At 36.0% G+C, this 18,251-nt stretch overlaps 1 protein-coding gene across 5 annotated transcripts in view; it reads right to left on the reverse strand.

Moving 5' to 3' along the window:
- Positions 1-7,117: 7,117 nt before the first annotated feature.
- Positions 7,118-18,251, reverse strand: part of LOC123552185 (arginine/serine-rich protein PNISR-like) — a 151,134-nt gene continuing 140,000 nt past the window's right edge. For 3 of the 5 annotated variants that reach the window (XM_045341637.2, XM_045341636.2, XM_045341639.2), the window contains exons 2-12: positions 16,415-16,498; positions 15,886-16,071; positions 14,917-15,020; positions 14,460-14,543; positions 14,131-14,260; positions 13,603-13,820; positions 13,250-13,429; positions 12,457-12,568; positions 10,441-10,494; positions 9,811-10,017; positions 7,118-8,717 (exon numbers count right to left, since the gene is read on the reverse strand). In XM_045341637.2, coding sequence (XP_045197572.2) covers positions 7,513-8,717; positions 9,811-10,017; positions 10,441-10,494; positions 12,457-12,568; positions 13,250-13,429; positions 13,603-13,820; positions 14,131-14,260; positions 14,460-14,543; positions 14,917-15,020; positions 15,886-16,071; positions 16,415-16,490 — 2,556 coding nt within the window. In that variant the 5' untranslated portion in view covers positions 16,491-16,498 and the 3' untranslated portion in view covers positions 7,118-7,512. Of the gene's footprint in view, positions 8,718-9,810; positions 10,018-10,440; positions 10,495-12,456; positions 12,569-13,249; positions 13,430-13,602; positions 13,821-14,130; positions 14,261-14,459; positions 14,544-14,916; positions 15,021-15,885; positions 16,072-16,414; positions 16,500-18,251 lie in introns of all 5 variants that reach the window. The other 2 variants (XM_045341640.2, XM_053541719.1) reach the window with 2 other exon arrangements.

The following is an 18,251-nucleotide window of genomic DNA, read 5'->3' on the forward strand; positions in this document are numbered from 1 at the left end:
ATGGCCTCTAGAGAGGTCACAAGGTTTTTCTATTTTTAGACCTACTGACCTAGTTTTTGACCGCATGTGATCCAGTTTCGAACTTGACCTAGATATCATCATGATGAACATTCTGACCAATTTTCATAAAGACCCCATGAAAAATGTGACCTCTAAAGTGGTCACAAGGTTTTTCTTATTTGACCTACTGACCTAGTTTTTGATGGCACGTAACCCAGTTTCAAACTTGACCTAGATATCATCAAGGTGAACATTCTGACCAATTTTCATGAAGATCTTGTGAAATATATGGCCTCTAGAGGGGTCACAAGGTTTTTCTATTTTTAGACCTACTGACCTAGTTTTTGACTGCACGTGATCCAGTTTCGAACTTGACCTAGATATCATCAAGGTGAACATCCTGACCAATTTTCATAAAGACCCCATGAAAAATGTGACCTCTAGAGTGGTCACAAGGTTTTTCTATTATTTGACCTACTGACCTAGTTTTTGATGGCACGTAACCCAGTTTCGAACTTGACCTAGATATCATCAAGGTGAACAGTCTGACTAATTTTCATGAAGATCTTTTGAAATATATGGCCTCTAGAGAGGTCACAAGGTTTTTCTATTTTTAGACCTACTGACCTAGTTTTTGACCGCACGTGACCCAGTTTCGAACTTGACCTAGATATCATCAAGGTGAACATTCTGACCAATTTTCATAAAGACCCCATGAAAAATGTGACCTCTAGAGTGGTCACAAGCAAAAGTTTACGCACGGACGACGGACGCTGCACGATCACAAAAGCTCACCTTGTCACTTTGTGACAGGTGAGCTAAAAATCAAATTGAGAAATCTCAGAATTTCATGTATTTCTGATTTTTTTTTCCCGAGGTTTTGAAATATTCTAGTTTATTTATTCTTTTACTTTATAAATGTAGGTGTTTGTGATAATTCCTTCTCTGTGAACCATGTTTAACATACTGCAAAGATCAGAGGAAAACTGCAGCACTATGCGATAAAACCTTATGCTTATATACCTAGCGTGGATGGAAATTTCGTTGATAATAATTGTCATATCAAACAAACAAGAGGACCATGATGGTCCTGAATCGCTCACCTCTACCCACATGACCCAGTTTTGTGTATGACGTCGTTTTTTCTATTATTTGACATAGTGACCTAGTTTCTGACCTCATGTGACCCAGTTTTGAACTTGACCTAGATATTATCAAGATAAAAAATCTGACCAATTTTCATGAAGATCCATTGAAAAATATGGTCTCTAGAGAGGTCACAAGGTTTTTCTATTATTTGACCTACTGACCTAGTTTTTGATGGCACGTGACCCACTTTCGAACTTGACCTAGATACCATCAAGATGAATATTCAGACCAATTTTCATACAGATTCCATGAAAATTATTGCCTCTAGAGAGGTCTTAAGGTTTTCCTATTATTTGACCTACTGACCCTAGTTTTTGATAGCACGTGACCCACTTTCGAACTTGACCTAGATATCATCAAGGTGAACATTCTGATCAATTTTCATGAAGATCTCAAGAAATATATGGCCTCTAGAGAGGTCACAAGGTTTTTCTATTTTCAGACCTACTGACCTAGTTTTTGACCGTGCGTGACCCAGTTTCGAACCTGACCTAGATATCATCAAGATGAACATTCAGAATAACTTTCATACAGATCCCATGAAAAATATGGCCTTTAGAGAGGTCACAAGGTTTTTCTATTATTTGACCTACTGACCTAGTTTTTTAAGGCACGTGACCCAGTTTCGAACCTGACCTAGATATCATCAAGATGAACATTCTGACCAATTTTCATGAAGATCTTGTGAAATATATGGCCTCTAGAGAGGTCACAAGGTTTTTCTATTTTTAGACCTACTGACCTAGTTTTTGACCGCACATATCCCAGTTTCGAACTTGACCTAGATATCATCAAGATGAACATTCAGAATAACTTTCATACAGATCCCATGAAAAATATGGCCTTTAGAGAGGTCACAAGGTTTTTCTATTATTTGACCTACTGACCTAGTTTTTGAAGGCACGTGACCCAGTTTCGAACTTGACCTAGATATCATCAAGGTGAACATTCTGACCAATTTTCATGAAGATCTTGTGAAATATATGGCCTCTAGAGAGGTCACAAGGTTTTTCTATTTTCAGACCTACTGACCTAGTTTTTGATGTGCGTGACCCAGTTTCGAACCTGACCTAGATATCATCAAGATGAACATTCAGAATAACTTTCATAAAGACCCCATGAAAAATATGGCCTTTAGAGTGGTCACAAGGTTTTTCTATTATTTAACCTACTGACCTAGTTTTTTAAGGCACGTGACCCAGTTTCGAACTTGACCTAGATATCATCTAGGTGAACATTCTGACCAATTTTCATGAAGATCTCAAGAAATATATGGCCTCTAGAGAGGTCACAAGGTTTTTCTATTTTTAGACCTACTGACCTAGTTTTTGACCGCACATGACCCAGTTTCGAACTTGACCTAGATATCATCAAGATGAACATTCAGAATAACTTTCATACAGATCCCATGAAAAATATGGCCTTTAGAGAGGTCACAAGGTTTTTCTATTATTTGACCTACTGACCTAGTTTTTGAAGGCACGTGACCCAGTTTCGAACTTGACCTAGATATCATCAAGGTGAACATTCTGACCAATTTTCATGAAGATCTTGTGAAATATATAGCCTCTAGAGAGGTCACAAGGTTTTTCTATTTTTAGACCTACTGACCTAGTTTTTGAAGGCACGTGACCCAGTTTCGAACTTGACCTAGATATCATCAAGATGAACATTCTGACCAACTTTCATGAAGATCTTGTGAAATATATGGCCTCTAGAGAGGTCACAAGGTTTTTCTATTTTTAGACCTACTGACCTAGTTTTTGAGGGCACGTGACCCAGTTTCGAACTTGACCTAGATATCATCAAGATGAACATTCTGACCAACTTTCATAAAGATCCCATGAAAAATGTGACCTCTAGAGTGGTCGCAAGCAAAAGTTTACGGACGGACGGACGACGGACACCGCGCGATCACAAAAGCTCACCTTGTCACTTTGTGACAGGTGAGCTAAAAAACGCTGTTTTCATTTGAACGTAGTTGAAATATTCAACATTCTACTTTTAAAACATATCCATTATTACCTTATTGCACTTTACAATGTATGCAAGTATAGTCAGAGCGCGCGCTTTGTGTGACGTAAAGATAAAGAAAAAAAGTTGTAAGACAAGGTGAATGAATAGTTTCTTGCGGATGAGGCGGGGTTAACCTGTCAGGATTACTCCAAAAATAGCTTTCAGCTTCAGTTTTTGTGACGTAAATGTACAACTTTATCGATCCTAAAATGTTGAAGGGGCAATCTGATCTGCAAATAGTAGTATATGACATTGTGTCTGACATCATTCATCCTCCAACTCTGTTTCATAATGGGGAAGTTGGCACTTACTTGCGGAGAACAGATTTGTACTGTTATCTGCCCGCCGTTACATAACTGAAATACTGTTGAACAAGAGCACCGCCTTGCGGGTGCTGACGCTCATCTGATTTTTTTTGTGTAATAAAAATATTGTCCTACCCATGATTTTCTAAGTCTAAAAACGGCCATCATTCTTGCAAAAAGCAGGATAGAGTTATGTTTCTTGATGTACAGTGTCCACTTATGATGGTGAAAAACTGTTGCAAGTTTTAAAGCAATAGCTTTGATAGTTTATGAGAAAAGTTGACTTAAACATAATACTCAACCAAGAAAATGATTTTCTAAGTCCAAAAGGGGCAATAATTATTGCAAAAATCAGGATGGAGTTACGCTGCTTGCTGTACAGGGTCAGCTTATGATGGTGAACAAGTGTTGCAAGTTTCAAAGCAATAGCTTTGATAGTTTAAGAGAAAAAGTTGACCTAAACATAAAACTTAACCAAGAAATCTGATATTTTCTAAGTCCAAAAGGGGCCATAAATCTTGCAAAAAGCAGGATGGAGTTATGTTTCTTGCTGTACAGGGTCAACTTATGATGGTGAACAAGTGTTGCAAGTTTTAAAGCAATAGCTTTGATAGTTTAGGATAAAAGCTGACCTAAACATAAAACTTAACCAAGAAAACTGATTTTCTAAGTCCAAAAGGGGCAATAAATCTTGCAAAAAGCAAGATGGAGTTATGTTTCTTGCTGTACAGGGTCAGCTTATGATGGTGAACAAGTATTCCAAGTTTCAAAGCAATAGCTTTGACAGTTTGGGAGAAAAGTTGACCTAAACATAAAACTTAACCAAGAAATCTGATATTTTCTAAGTACAAAAGGGGCCATAAATCTTGCAAAAAGCAAGATGGAGTTATGTTTCTTGCTATACAGGGTCAGCTTATGATGGTGAACAAGTATTCCAACTTTCAAAGCAATAGCTTTGATAGTTTAGGAGAAAAGCTGACCTAAACATAAAACTTAACCAGGCAACGCCGACGCAGACGCCGACAACCGCTCAAGTGATGACAATAACTCATCATTTTTTTTCAAAAAATCAGATGAGCTAAAAACGGTGTTAACCGCAAAACAAAGAAATGATTTTTTTACCCAGAGTTCATGCAAAATGAATGACAATAGGTTTGGCAAATCCTTCATTTCGCATAAACTTCGAAAAACAATTCACTTCTTGTCTTTTCTTCCAATTTGCTAAAAATGTTATATTATAAACTGCACACATTTTGTTGCATGTTACATCAAAATCAGCTTCCCGGTCATTCTGTTCTGACACCAGACGGAACAAATGCGACGTCATCTAGGGAACCTTCTCTAGACATTGTCAAAACAGCCGCTCATTGTCGCGTAACATTGGCGCTTTTCCTTTTGCTGTTCATGCAAAATGAATGTCATAATTTTCAAAAGAAAAGAATAGGGCGAATGTAAATATAATGCAGTATCATGCAAATCTGGGGCACCTATTTTCAATTCTGGGTACGTATCCAACATTCAAATCAATACAGAGACCTGAGAATGTTAGTTTCACTTTTCACTTCAGTCTTTTGGAACAATCTGACTAAAGTACATCTCCTATTACGCTACGCATAGGATCTGACAACGAGCTATTGATGGCCTCGTTCTGACAACCCTTCCGCTAGCCAATCAAAAGCTACCTTACAGCATTCTGTAAGCTTTATAAAGTCTTGGGTTTTGATATCAACAATTGTTAAGGCGTAAGATTTCAGATAGCCGGTTAGCTCAGTCGGTAGGACACTTGCTCTGTAAACGAGAGGTCCCAGGTTCGAGCCCTGGGTTAACTACAAATTTTTCTTTCTCTTTGACATTCGAACAAGTTGTCTGATTGGTTCAAACAAAAATAGATTTGCGAAAATAAAAATAGCAATATTGGAAATCCATAAATATAAGAGATCATGAATGGGATATATTGGGTCGTATCCACTTCAATCAATCGAGACCTAGATTAGTCACTTTTCATTCAGTCTTTTGGAATAAATGTACACAAGACAAATACGTATCAATCTGTGTCAAGTTTGAGAACTTAATCCACACGAAGGTTGGGAACTATGTGCCAAAAAGTGTCTTGAACAAATGTTTTTCCCTGACAACTGTTTGCAAGAAGACCTCTGGGAATAACTGGCAACTTAAAAACCATCACATTATGGATAACAAAGACTTTATATGAACATTACCTAACAAGCGCGATTCCGACATGGTATGACATGTGTCCACCGGAAATACCAAATCCAGTTGTTCATTTGAACTAGATTGGAATTGCTGGGGCGAGTACACAAGGTACAAATATAAATGTACAACAGTATTTCGAAAGCAGGCACAGCTCAAGGATAAAAGCTGTTCACAAGACAGCATGTTTGATTTTTCGAGAAACTTTTGTTCAACAAGGGACGTTACATTCCTTATAGTCGGGCAAGACTTGTTTAACCAGTTAATTTAATATAAATCAATACTTTTTTATGACAACAGCAACACGCAAAACTTCAACCAAACTTTCTTACCCAAGGAAGGGCAGTAACTTGAATTTCAACGAGTTATACTACATGGCAATATTAGGTTTGAGGATAAGGGGGAGCTTTTTGTGAAGTTTCAAACCAATACATGCAGGCAAAACTTTTACAAAGTGGACAGACCTATTCTCTAGCAAGTAGAGATAGCTTTTATTATTCTTCTTTTCGTCTAGCTAAAAGTAGCTGTACATGAAAGACATATTTTGCACATGATGCAAACGGTGTATGAATATGAGCATTGTACTTGCTTATGACGTCTACCAAGTTTGAAAAATTGATGGGAAAGGAACAGGCAGTTCAATCACTATGGTTCCTGGATCTTTTCCACTAATGGGGCTATGAAAATATATACAACTAGGATTGATATACACTTGTCATCCATCAAATCCGTAACTATGTTTCTTGAATTTCTTGTTGGTTTGTAAGATGAGGACTTTACATACTATTAGGTCTGCAGGTCTCAAGGATCATTCTGATGATGAATTCAAAATGTTTTACAAAATGATGTATAAATCAAACGACAAGTATCATATCAAATTTCCTACATCGAGTTACCATCAGAAAATGATTAGTTCGATCAACCAAATCTGAAGCAGGTTTCAGTTGCGAATTATGTCTGTATTTTTTTAAGATCCAGATTAAAGTTATATAACTCAAGGTCTGTAGTGGTGTAGTACGATATTTTCAATTTTCGTGGGTATCTATAATGTCAGTTTCATTGCCAAACCTGTGCAAAATATGGCTGGAAAATTTTCATTAAACATTGATTTTATAACTGTCCATCAAACAATACAATCAAAACAAAATTTTAATTTTGTTCCTGTCTAAAATGGCTGTACCATGGAAAATACCCACAGAAAGATAGTTTGTTTTTTCTTTGAGATATTAAATCGCAATATTTTAAGTTAAAAAGCTCCTATTACCACCTTTGGAAATCTTCAGAATTATGTATGACATCAATAGTACTGTCTAATATTAACAGAGAATTCAAAGAAACACTTGTTACAGAAAGGAGGGATCAAACATAAGATCAGTGTGGTATTTGATGACCAGACAGGATATAATTACATGCATATGTATTTAACATTATAATAATTCAAACAAATGTAAATATTTTATTACAAAATTAACTATGTACAAATCAATTCAACATGCAGGACAGCGGTGTGGTTTGTAGTTGCCATGGTAATTATGCTCGTTCTGGTTAAAATTCACAACATCTCGCCAAAACTATCTGAAAAGGAAAAACACCAATCTCTTCCAAAACTGGGTTCTTGGAAAAACAAATCCCAACTGCCCGTTCAGCTGAGGAAGGTTGCAGTCTAAAGCAGTTCATTAATATGTACCTATAAATGTAGGTATCTCAATTTCAACACAAACAATATTAAAATATAAAAATCTTTCAAGACTGGGAAAATTTTCATTAACAAATACTTAAGTAAACTGACGATCAAGAACAAAACTGAAACATATCATATGATGATGACTGTCTATAAAAAATGTGTGACAAAAATCCATTTTGAAGAAAAGTAAACTACTGTTTCTGTAGTCATATAAACTAGAGCGAGGAAAATAATCAAGAAAAGAATTGCCCACCTTGATCGAGACCTGCGTTTGTGACTTGACTTCTTACCACTTCTTTCTAGATACTCATACTCATCATGTCTACTGCTGCGTCGCCTACTGGAATCACGTGGGCTGGACTCACGACTCGATTTTTTATGTTTATAGCTGGTGTGATAATCACTCTCCGAAGAATCCGAACGCGATCTTCTTCGTTTTTTTGTTGACCTGGACCTTGAACTGGACCGATCATCCCTTCTACTAGATTTTTTAGATTTTCTACTACTGTCTTCGTAATAATATTCATCACGAGAAGTGTCTAGAGATTCTCGTCTATCATCTCTACTTTTTCGTTTTGCTTTTTCACTTCTTTCTTCATTTTCTCTCCTAGATCTATCTCTCGACCTACTTCTTTCTCTCTCCTTTCTTCTGGGCTTGTCACTTCTGTCACGTGACCTACTTCTCTCACTCTCCCTATGCTTATTTCGATCACTCCTGTCCCTTGACCTACTTCTACTTCTATCCCTTTTCTCCCTCATTCTTTCTTTCTCCCTTCTTTTCTCCCTCTCCTCCCCATACCCATCATCATAATCCCTTCTTCTGTCTTTCTCACTCTCCCTTCTTGTCTTTTCCCTATCTCTATTTGATCTACTTGAGTCACTCCTCTTAAGCTCTCTTTCCCTCTCAGACCTTGACATTTCATTATCACCTACATATTTACTAGACTTTTTCTTAGATTTTGACTTCAGTTTTTGTTTTTGTACAGAGGATTCAGTAGATGAGGAATCAGAATCAGAACTAGAACTATTCGAGTCAGATTCGGAACTAGATGAACCACTATTGCTACTGCTACCACTGCTTGAACTACTTGAACTGTCCTTCTTCCTCCGCTTTCTTTCTTTCTGGTTCGCTCTTTCTTTCTCTCTCTTCACTTTCTTTTCAGATTCTCTATCACTTTCATGTTTTTGTCTATGCTCACTTGGTTTTCTTTCTTTCTTAACACTGTGTTCATTATGGTTATCAAGTTCGTGCTCCAAACCAGGAATATCATTATGTCTGTTCTGCTGAAATGGGTATTTGTGCGATTCTGACAGTGGATCCTTTAGAAATGAAGGTGTGTTTTGGATTTCCTCTACAAATTAAAAAAAAAAAATGTTTATAAACAATCAATTAAAGTAAATGAATAAAACCAATAAAGTTTTAAGAATGAGGTACATACTAGAAATAAAGAGAGTACCATAACTTTTCAAAGATAATAAACACTTGCCAAAAAGAAGGTATGAAAGTTCTAAACGATGGCAAAAAATCTAACTTGTATTTAAGTATAAACCTAAAATGAATTTCAGAGATATTTATGCTTTAGTAGCTAAACATAAGCCCAATCATGCTATCAAAATTTAAGGTTCTGGGTCAAGTGTTCTCAAGTTATTAGGTGGAAACTGTTTTCATGCTTTCTGTATGTGACCTTGACCTCATGACCCCCCCAGAACTAGAGGGGTCATCTACTTGATAAGCAAAATAATGCTACCAAGTTTGAAGGTTCTGGGTCAAGTGGTTCTTAAGTTATTGAGCGGAAACCGTTCACTCTACCAGTAAGACAGACAAACATACTAACATGACCGACATGTGCAAAGCAGTATTATCCCACTTCTTCAAGGGGGTATAAGTTAACACTTTTGATACCGAGATTAACTATTAAACACTGATGAGATATATTCATACTAGTATGAATTACCTGTGATGCACGTAACTGTAAAAATTTTGCTTTTAACCTTTAGTAATGATTTATCACTCAGAATTAAACTACAAATAGTTTACTACTTATATATCAGAGACCAGTATTTGGCAACTTCCAAATTGAAAATAAGGTAATTCCACCCCCTCCCCACCAGCCCCAAATAGTGGCAGAGAAACACTCCAATCTGTAAAACAATGTCTTCTTTTAACAATCTACAAATTCAATTTCCGAAACTAGACAACAATCATTCCATTTCTGATTTCAAAGCCACCGAATTTCTACCTCTGTTGAAGAAAGAAAAAATTTTTTTTTGAATAAAATGCCCTTTGCCTAGAATTAATTGCCTTTATTGCATGTGAATTTACCTATATGATAGGCAAAGGCCTTTACCAACAATTCTCAAAATATCTGTGCAATACACATTTGCATTAAAGATAAATTAGATATTAGCAGATGGTTTTCTATGTTTAATAAATGGTAAACATACGTTTTTTCTTTGCTATCTGGTCTTGTTCTTCCTTTTCTTGTTCTTCAAGTCTGCGGCGCTGCATCCTGTCAAATGATTCCCGCTTCCTTCGGATCTTATCTTCATACTCATTTTCTGATTCAGAACTTGAAGACTCGCCGCGACTTCTACGTCTGTCATCTTCACTGTCATCATCGTTCTCACTGTCATCACTACCATAGCCAAGACCTGTAGAATACTCACATGATAACATATTGCCACTTCTGTTCACTTATTTTCTACTTAAAACATAAAACAGCTGCTGTCCTCAATCAGTGAAGTGTCCTTTTTGAAAATATTGTCAGCGAAACTTCAGAAATTAAAAAATCAAGCAAAGAGCAGTAATATATAAACAGTTAAGGTGTAATTTCACCTTTAATCATCTGTAAGTTAAAATATTAGAAAAATAGAATAAATCAAACCAACCCATTTTAAAAGAATATTCTAATAGTTTCACTTACCTGTGCACCAATTTAGAGTAAGTTTTGGCTTTTAACAATTCTGTTTACTAATACGTTTACCAAATGTCATTGGATCCTTATCTTAAATTTCACAAAATTGTTAAAAAATTAAATGAGTAAAATATCCAAGATGCAATAAAACACAACTTACCGAGGGAAGTAATAGAAGCCAAAGCTGATGACTTGGCGAGTTGGGTTGCTGGAGCTTTGTTATACAAGAGACAACATTAGTTTATAGTCTACACCTGATTCAAGCCTTGCTCTCACTGGCAAGTCTATCGGCAGATATATCAAAAATCTGCCGATCAAAATCTTCTACTGAAAAATGTAAGCTGTTTATCACAATATCAGAAATCTAAATACACACAATCATGTTATCATTTATGATTTTAAACAAGCCCTCACCTTGGCTTGAACATTTTGCTGCACAGACATTCCATTAAATAGTATAAACAATAGTGTTAAACTTCACAAGTGCTTAAACTCTGGTGTACCATGATTTAGTAGATAAAGTTCTGTCTTAACGATAAAGCACTAGGACTAGTTTCGAGACCTGCTTAATCAGTATGTACAGACCTTTTAAACAATGGAATCAGAATGAGAGTTTATAATTCAGCTGAATGAATGCTGCTCAAATTGAATTTCTGCTATAAATTCTAAAAGTAACTGTCAAGGAAGTTTGTATGTTTAACACAGCACCTGGATGAAATCCTGTAGGAATGCCTGTACAAGAATACTTAAGATATCAAAGTTACAAATCCGTAACATGTTGCCATGTTTTCAACACCAACAAACAGTAGAGTTGAAAACATGACCTGTATTAATAATCTGTAATTGTTAGCACGATCATCTCAAGTCATAAACTGCACAAATGTATACTTCTCTGTAAAAATCTCTGAATTTTGTAAAAAATTTTGTGTGAACTTATTTGTGTGCTTATTTTCACAGCTTTAATTTTCATTACATTTGCTAAAGGTCAATATTCAATAAAATAAATACTCGCAAAAGTATACAAATCACCTTTACATATCTCACAAGTTTGTCATATACAGTCAAACGTCCATCGCTCAAACTCAACGGGACAGGCAAAATTTGTTTCAGTCATCAGTAGTTCCAGCTATCAAACATTATACTTTATACAGGGATTTTGCTATGACCTGGAGGAGTTCGAGCATAGGGCAGTGTTTGAATTATCCGAGTTTGAGGGAAAGAAGTTTGACCGTATCACAAATATTCCACCATGTGAACTAAATGCGATTTTAAATACTGCAAAATTTAATCCTCATGAAAATATCTGATTTTACAGTAGTTACATCCATATTGATGGAAAGGTGTGGCATTTATATCAGTTGAAGAACAAACAGTATGTGCAATGATTACTGGAGGAATCAAGTTGCTATACAGTCTACATACATCAACAATACTGAACACAATGAAAAGGGGCAAGACATGTAGCCTGTCAAATTAGTTTCACATGACTAAAATCTACAGTCATATGACATAATAGTGGGAGACCCTTACAGAAATAAAACAAACTTTTCAAAGTATCAACTTTTTTTATACAGGTTGATAAAAGGAAAATTCAAAATCTATAATTAATAATTAATCACATAATCCAAATCTAGTCATTATAGTGTCTGGGACCCTTAAAAAATTAAACCAACCTTTCTAAGTATCAAGTTTGACCCTTTATACAGGTTTAATAAGGGATATTCAAGTTAAATTTTTATCTTTGCAGCAAATATTTATCCCAAACACTAGAGATACACAAGTCACCTCTTACGTTGTTCTATCAAAAACTTTCTAACCTTTAAACACTTTTGTAACTACTAGCACTTAAAATAGAAACAATCACAAAACAAAACAGTCTTTGATAAACAAAGTAAAACAAATACTTCTGATAAAAATTTTATTTTTAGTTTCTGGGCAAAAATCATTAAATTACATACATATTGCATAAAGTTTTCTAACAACACAAAAAAGTATTTACAAAAAGTCCAATTCCGAGGAAAGTATTTCATGAAAATACTCAAAGAAAGAACATAGTATTCGAATAAAGAATGACTTCTTATTGCACAAAACCTCTGACAAACAAACCTGTTCAGGTTAAAGTTAAAAGAATTATTAAAAGTAAACACTGAAATGTTGCACCTGTTTGTAGACCTACCTTTTGATGCACTAGCCTTTGCCTTGTTGTAAACATTTCTAGCAATGTCATGTACTTCCGAGTCTGTCACTTCCAATAAAATCTCTGTTAACATACGCCGTACTTTCATCATCTAAATTGTAAATTAAAACTCATTAATTTTATCATTACATCAACTCATTTTATCACAAGTCCCACATTCAATATACAGATACTATTCCAAGACAAACCTAAGCTGTTCAGTAGTACTGACCTAATCTCCAACACTACAGAGCTAATACACAAACACTTGTAGTTTCTTTTTTACTTTAAACTTGACACAGAGAGAACAATCGACACCCTATAAATGCTCAACAATGAATTCCCCTTCTCACCACTTTAGCAAGGTATCTTCTACCTAAACATTTAATGCATAAAAATTCATTTGTACTTGCACAGAGTAAGTCTGGTAAGTCTGTTCAAATGTGAAACCGAGGAACAAAGCTATATTGACCGATTTCCACAGATTTGATATATTGTTTTGAGGGGATTGGTCTAGTTTTAAGTCACATCGATATAGTTAAGCTCATAAAAAATACAGACTTTCCAACTATGGTGAAGGATCTTTTCAGGCAACAGCAGGCACCTTGGTAGAAACGCACATATTGACCATAGAATATATGTTGTTTGATGGTGTCCTGGGCAGCAGCTGAGAAGATACAGTGAAACTAAGCTTTACAAAACTTTGATCGGCTATCAAGACACCAGAGCAATAAACTACTCCATTTTATTTTTCATACAGTCAAACTAAAATAAAAATTAAATGCAAACTTACAAATTCTGCCTGTTTTTCTTCCTCTGTTTTAACTGGTGATGGGCTGCGCCTTTCTGTAGATCTCCTGCTGTGTGGCGAATGGGAATGAGCAGAACCAGATCTCCGAGAATGTGCCGACCCCGATCTCCTCCGAGGCGCTGGTGACACAGATCTGTCCCTATCATCTTCATCATCTGAATCCTGTAACATAACACAACATTTCTTGATCAACAATGCACAGTTTCCACATTTAATGTGTATCAAGCAATGACAAAAATAGAGGTTCTGGTGAACACAAACATAACTGGTAACATGTAAAGCAGCATGGAGACAGAAAATATATATATTTTTCATAGATATTCAATAAAACATACAAATCTGCTTTTTTTAGGAACACGGGGGCCATCGTGGTAGCCCTCTTTCTCCCTGCGAAGTTCTTCCTCAGCGACCCTCTCAGCCTCAGCACGGGCTTGACGAGCTGCCTCCAAATCTTTCTCTCTTTGCTCCTTCTCCAATTTTTTCTGTTTTTCACGTTCCATTTTCTCCAGACCTTCTCTTATCCAGGCTGGAAGGGTCTTCCTCTTGGCAGCATCTAACATACAAATAACAATTAAAGCAGGGTTTTCCCCTATTCAATTCTGGGAGAGTTAAATTAGGACCATTTCTGTGAAATTATTTTGAAATGGACAAGCGGTTTAAGACAAGTTGTAGTTTAATAGAAGAAATCTGGCAGCCCCTATGCAGAACTGTTTAAACTACGTTAAAAGAGGACCACAAAGGAACATCCAGGAAAAGTTCCATCAACTTCCACCCAATGGTTTTAGAGAAGATGTTGTTTGAAGAAAATTGTGAGCTCGGGTGAGCTAAAAATCATGAACAATTTACAGTGCGGGTTAACATACCAAGCAGCACAGATTCATCTTCCTGAGGTGATAGTTCTCTCTGGTGTCTCATAAAGTTGCCTCTCCTCGGTGGATAGTGGCCATGCCCAGGACCACCACCCCATGGAGGTTCACCTCCACCAGAGTTCATCTAAAATTAATTAAATATAAATCAAATGCAGTGACAATACAAAAATTTTGCAACTTCTTTTATTTATATTTAATCATGTTTTTATGAGAATTTTCTATACTCATATTCCAGTAATATGGACCAACTTGCTGCAAACCTAATTCTATAACCTGTATTTTCACACTGGGGATACAACTAGTTGAACAGAGGTGAAAATTACCTGATAATCATCATATTCGCCCCCATGGTTGTAGTCAAACTGCTGAAAGCTGCTGTGATTATAGTCAAAGCCCTGTGGTTCTGCCTGAAGGATAGATTACATAACATTTCAACAACTTAAATTCATAAAACTTATATCAACAGAAATTCTGAAAACAGTATCTTCATGTAGTGACGGAATACTGACACTAATCACCATCTTCATGAAGGTATGTGACTTTAAAATTTCCATCATCAGGATGTCCAAAAATTCAATTTTGAAATGACACGAAATTTTGGGAGATATATTAAACAGTGTTATCACACTTATTTCTGAGGTGGGAATCAAAGTGTATGAGAAACGTTTATAGGAAAAGCATCTGAAATTCCTACAATAGGATTTGAATTAAAAATAAAATGTCTTGTGAACAAGAACATTTTCTTTTTTATGAATTCATCAAATTTTATGAAACATTTACCTTATTATCTTGAATGGGCTGCTGTGGCATCCCCCATCCTTGATTCTGAGCATTCCACTGCATGTTCCCTCCCCAACCCCAGTTTTCCTGGCCACCATACATACCTTTATGAACAAAAATTAAAACTTTGATTTCTTTCTTGCTACACATAAATGAGTTGTTGAACAACAATTTCATATACATTTGAAATTACTTCCTGACTTGATGAAGTGCATTACATTGATAACAATAAATAGCGTAATGCAATCATTCATGTCTGCATTTAACTTGTCAGCGCTTTTTCTAGATTTTTGGGAAAAATGCCCTTGTCAAATTGGGAATTTTTTACACAGTATATTTGAAAAAATATATAGACAAATCAATTAGATTATAAAGTTTTAACATTTGATTATATTAGTTTAAAACTTTATTTTCAAGTTTTTGTGGTAGACATTAAAATGAATTACAAATCTGTCAACATGTTTGTGTACTTTAATTAATTTTAATATATCAATGTGTTTTGAAAGTTTTTTCCTTACAAACGTACAATATTCCAGCAGAATATATTTAATTTTTGCCGATGTGCAGACAGCCATGCTACTAAAAATTGTTACAGGTTGGTTTTTCCAACAATTTGTATGATTGCTTTAGCACGTAAACATTTTCTTTGAATAACCTAAAATACACTTCAGTTGGGATTTTGGCATAGGGAATGGGGACGATATTCGGCCCCATGTAACTGCTGGGAAAAGCCCTGCCAATAAAACATTTGCTCCCTGTATAGGTAAGTTTTCTTTAATTTTCATTTAGAACAAAACCCCAATGCCATCTTGCAAATACTAAAATATTAAATCATTGTATTAATAGTCTTCATAACTTAATTTTGTGTTTTTTGTTGCCAGTTTTCCAACAGATTAAACAATTGCAATTCTAAAATGTTTAGATTTTACTTTTATGCTGTCAACAAATGGTTTATAAATCCCTCCTCACCTCCATTATTTTGCGTTTGCTCGCTGTTTTCCTCATTACACAACTCCATACTGTCTGCGGGTGCTGGTTCCTGGTTTTGGCTGACAGGAGGGATAGGAGCTGCTGGGGCAGGAGCAGGGTCCCCCTGTAAAGTGGTGATTGCATCCTTCTGCGCTATCCACTGCTTTGCTAAAGCAGCCCAATCAACTGCAGAAATATATTTGATATGAAAATTTCAAATGAATGCTAAAATCGTAGAACTCTTTGCTTATTAAAAAGAACAGGTTATCCCCATTGTACACAAATGCCAATTAAGTTGAATGCGAGGGATTCCTGCATACCCGACTGGGGTTTCTGGTAATTTCATTACTTAGTGCTGGAAAACTCTTTCTTACACCCTGCAGTCAATGAATGATAGAAACAAAACTATAATCAGCAACATTGAATAAAATCTTATTTTGTGTGTGAACAATCTGCTTTATAGTGTGTGGACAATCAACTGAGAATTCTCAGCCACAAGGGTCTGTTCATCAACAGTATTTACACCTACCTTGATCATGTGGCATAGCCTGTAAATGCGCTTGTTGAACTGGCCATCCTCCTCCTTGCCACTGATTTGCCCACATTTTCAGAGCTGAAAAATATAAGTAGCTTTTTAAACCAGTGCCATTAAAGTTATATAGACTGTGTTTCTAAATATTAGGTTTTTATTCTTCCCTGATACTGCCATGATATGGAACAGCTATCCTTGTATTAATTGGTAAATGTTGTTATACAACATGGTCTTGATACCTTCAGGCAACAATGCACTCCTACCACAATCCCTAGACAACTGAAGTGTTTTGAACCTATAAATTCACTTAGCCGTAGCTCTAGTTCTGCTGAATGAAATCCTAAACAAAACTCAGGTGAACTACTTCAACTTTAAGCAAAATTATATTCCTATATAGGTTCACGACTCTAGATAGTCAATTACTTTTTGAGAAATAATTATGTGCAACACAAAGTTTATGATTCTTTACACATATATTTTAACTAAGTCAAGGACAAAAAGCAAAGCAGTGAATTTATATCCCGGACGATTAAGTTGTTTTTTTGATTGTGGAAATATGTCACGGTATAGAACTTGAATATTAAAACAGGGAGAAAGTGTGTGGGCGGCCGGGTAGCTCAGTCACTGAGTCAGCAGAGCATCGGAACGGTATTCCGAATCCCCGGGTTCGAGTCCCGGTCTGGCTGCACATTTTTCTCACCCTGTGACACATGCATAAATGTAATTGTAAACTTACTTATGTAACGATTACTGAATGCATAAAGGGAAGTAATTGCATTAATACAGGGTTCGAATTTAAGCTCGCATACTCGCGAAATGCGAGTGCAAATTTCAAACTGCGAGGTGAGATTTCAGACACCAGCATTTTTTTGCGAGTGAAAAATTTTGGCTGAATAATGTGCATTTCTAACGGTCGTCTCGATCTTTCACTGTTCTTTCTTTAACAACTCGCGGTCATTGCAGCGCATTGTCATTTGCAGAACGAATTTCGAAGCACTCTTTCATCTTTCGTCGTAAACGGAAGTTTACACTCGATACATGTCCCGTGCGCATGTCTTTTCAACTGCTGACAAGTACCTGCGCTAATTTTGATGACGTTTACCGCATCCGGTGGGTTTTTTGGTAATCTATAATAAGTTACTATTTACATAGCGCAGATACAATTGGCTTGACTCGTCACGTGGATGTTTGTGTTAATGTTGTAATAAAGTGACAAGTCGCGGAAAATGCAAGTTGTTTTTTCATTTAGCAAGTTAAAAAAAAATACCACTTGCGAAAAAATGCAAGTAGAAAATCTGGCTAAATTCGAACCCTGTAATATGCAAATTTGTAAACCTGTCAATTGTCATTGGAGTAAAATGACAGTATATATGCACATTATATCACCTTTGGTGATGAGCTAGCTTTTCACTGACGGGATTTGTGTGGCACTGAAACGTTACAAATGGTGGCAGCCGTGGGATGAAGTCAACTGCCGGACTGGAGTTGCCTTACCCATGTATTTCCTAGGCCAAATCTCGGGACGAGATTTCTCGGAGGTGAAAGTAATGTAACGATTACTGAATGCATAAAGGGAAGTAATTGCATTAATATGCAAATTTGTAAACCTGTCAATTGTCATTGGAGTAAAATGACAGTATATATGCACATTAAATCACCTTTGGTGATGAGCTAGCTTTTCACTGACGGGATTTGTGTGGCACTGAAACGTTACACTTATTTCACTTTAAATAGTGGGTTTTTTATGCCTGCCCTATTATTTCGTGTTATCGATCAGCCATTTAGGGTTAGTATAAACTCTTTTAAAAAACAGGCGAAATCAACACCCGTATAC

This window comes from Mercenaria mercenaria, chromosome 4 (assembly GCF_021730395.1).
Source record: "Mercenaria mercenaria strain notata chromosome 4, MADL_Memer_1, whole genome shotgun sequence".
NCBI classification, from domain to species: Eukaryota; Metazoa; Mollusca; class Bivalvia; order Venerida; family Veneridae; genus Mercenaria; species Mercenaria mercenaria.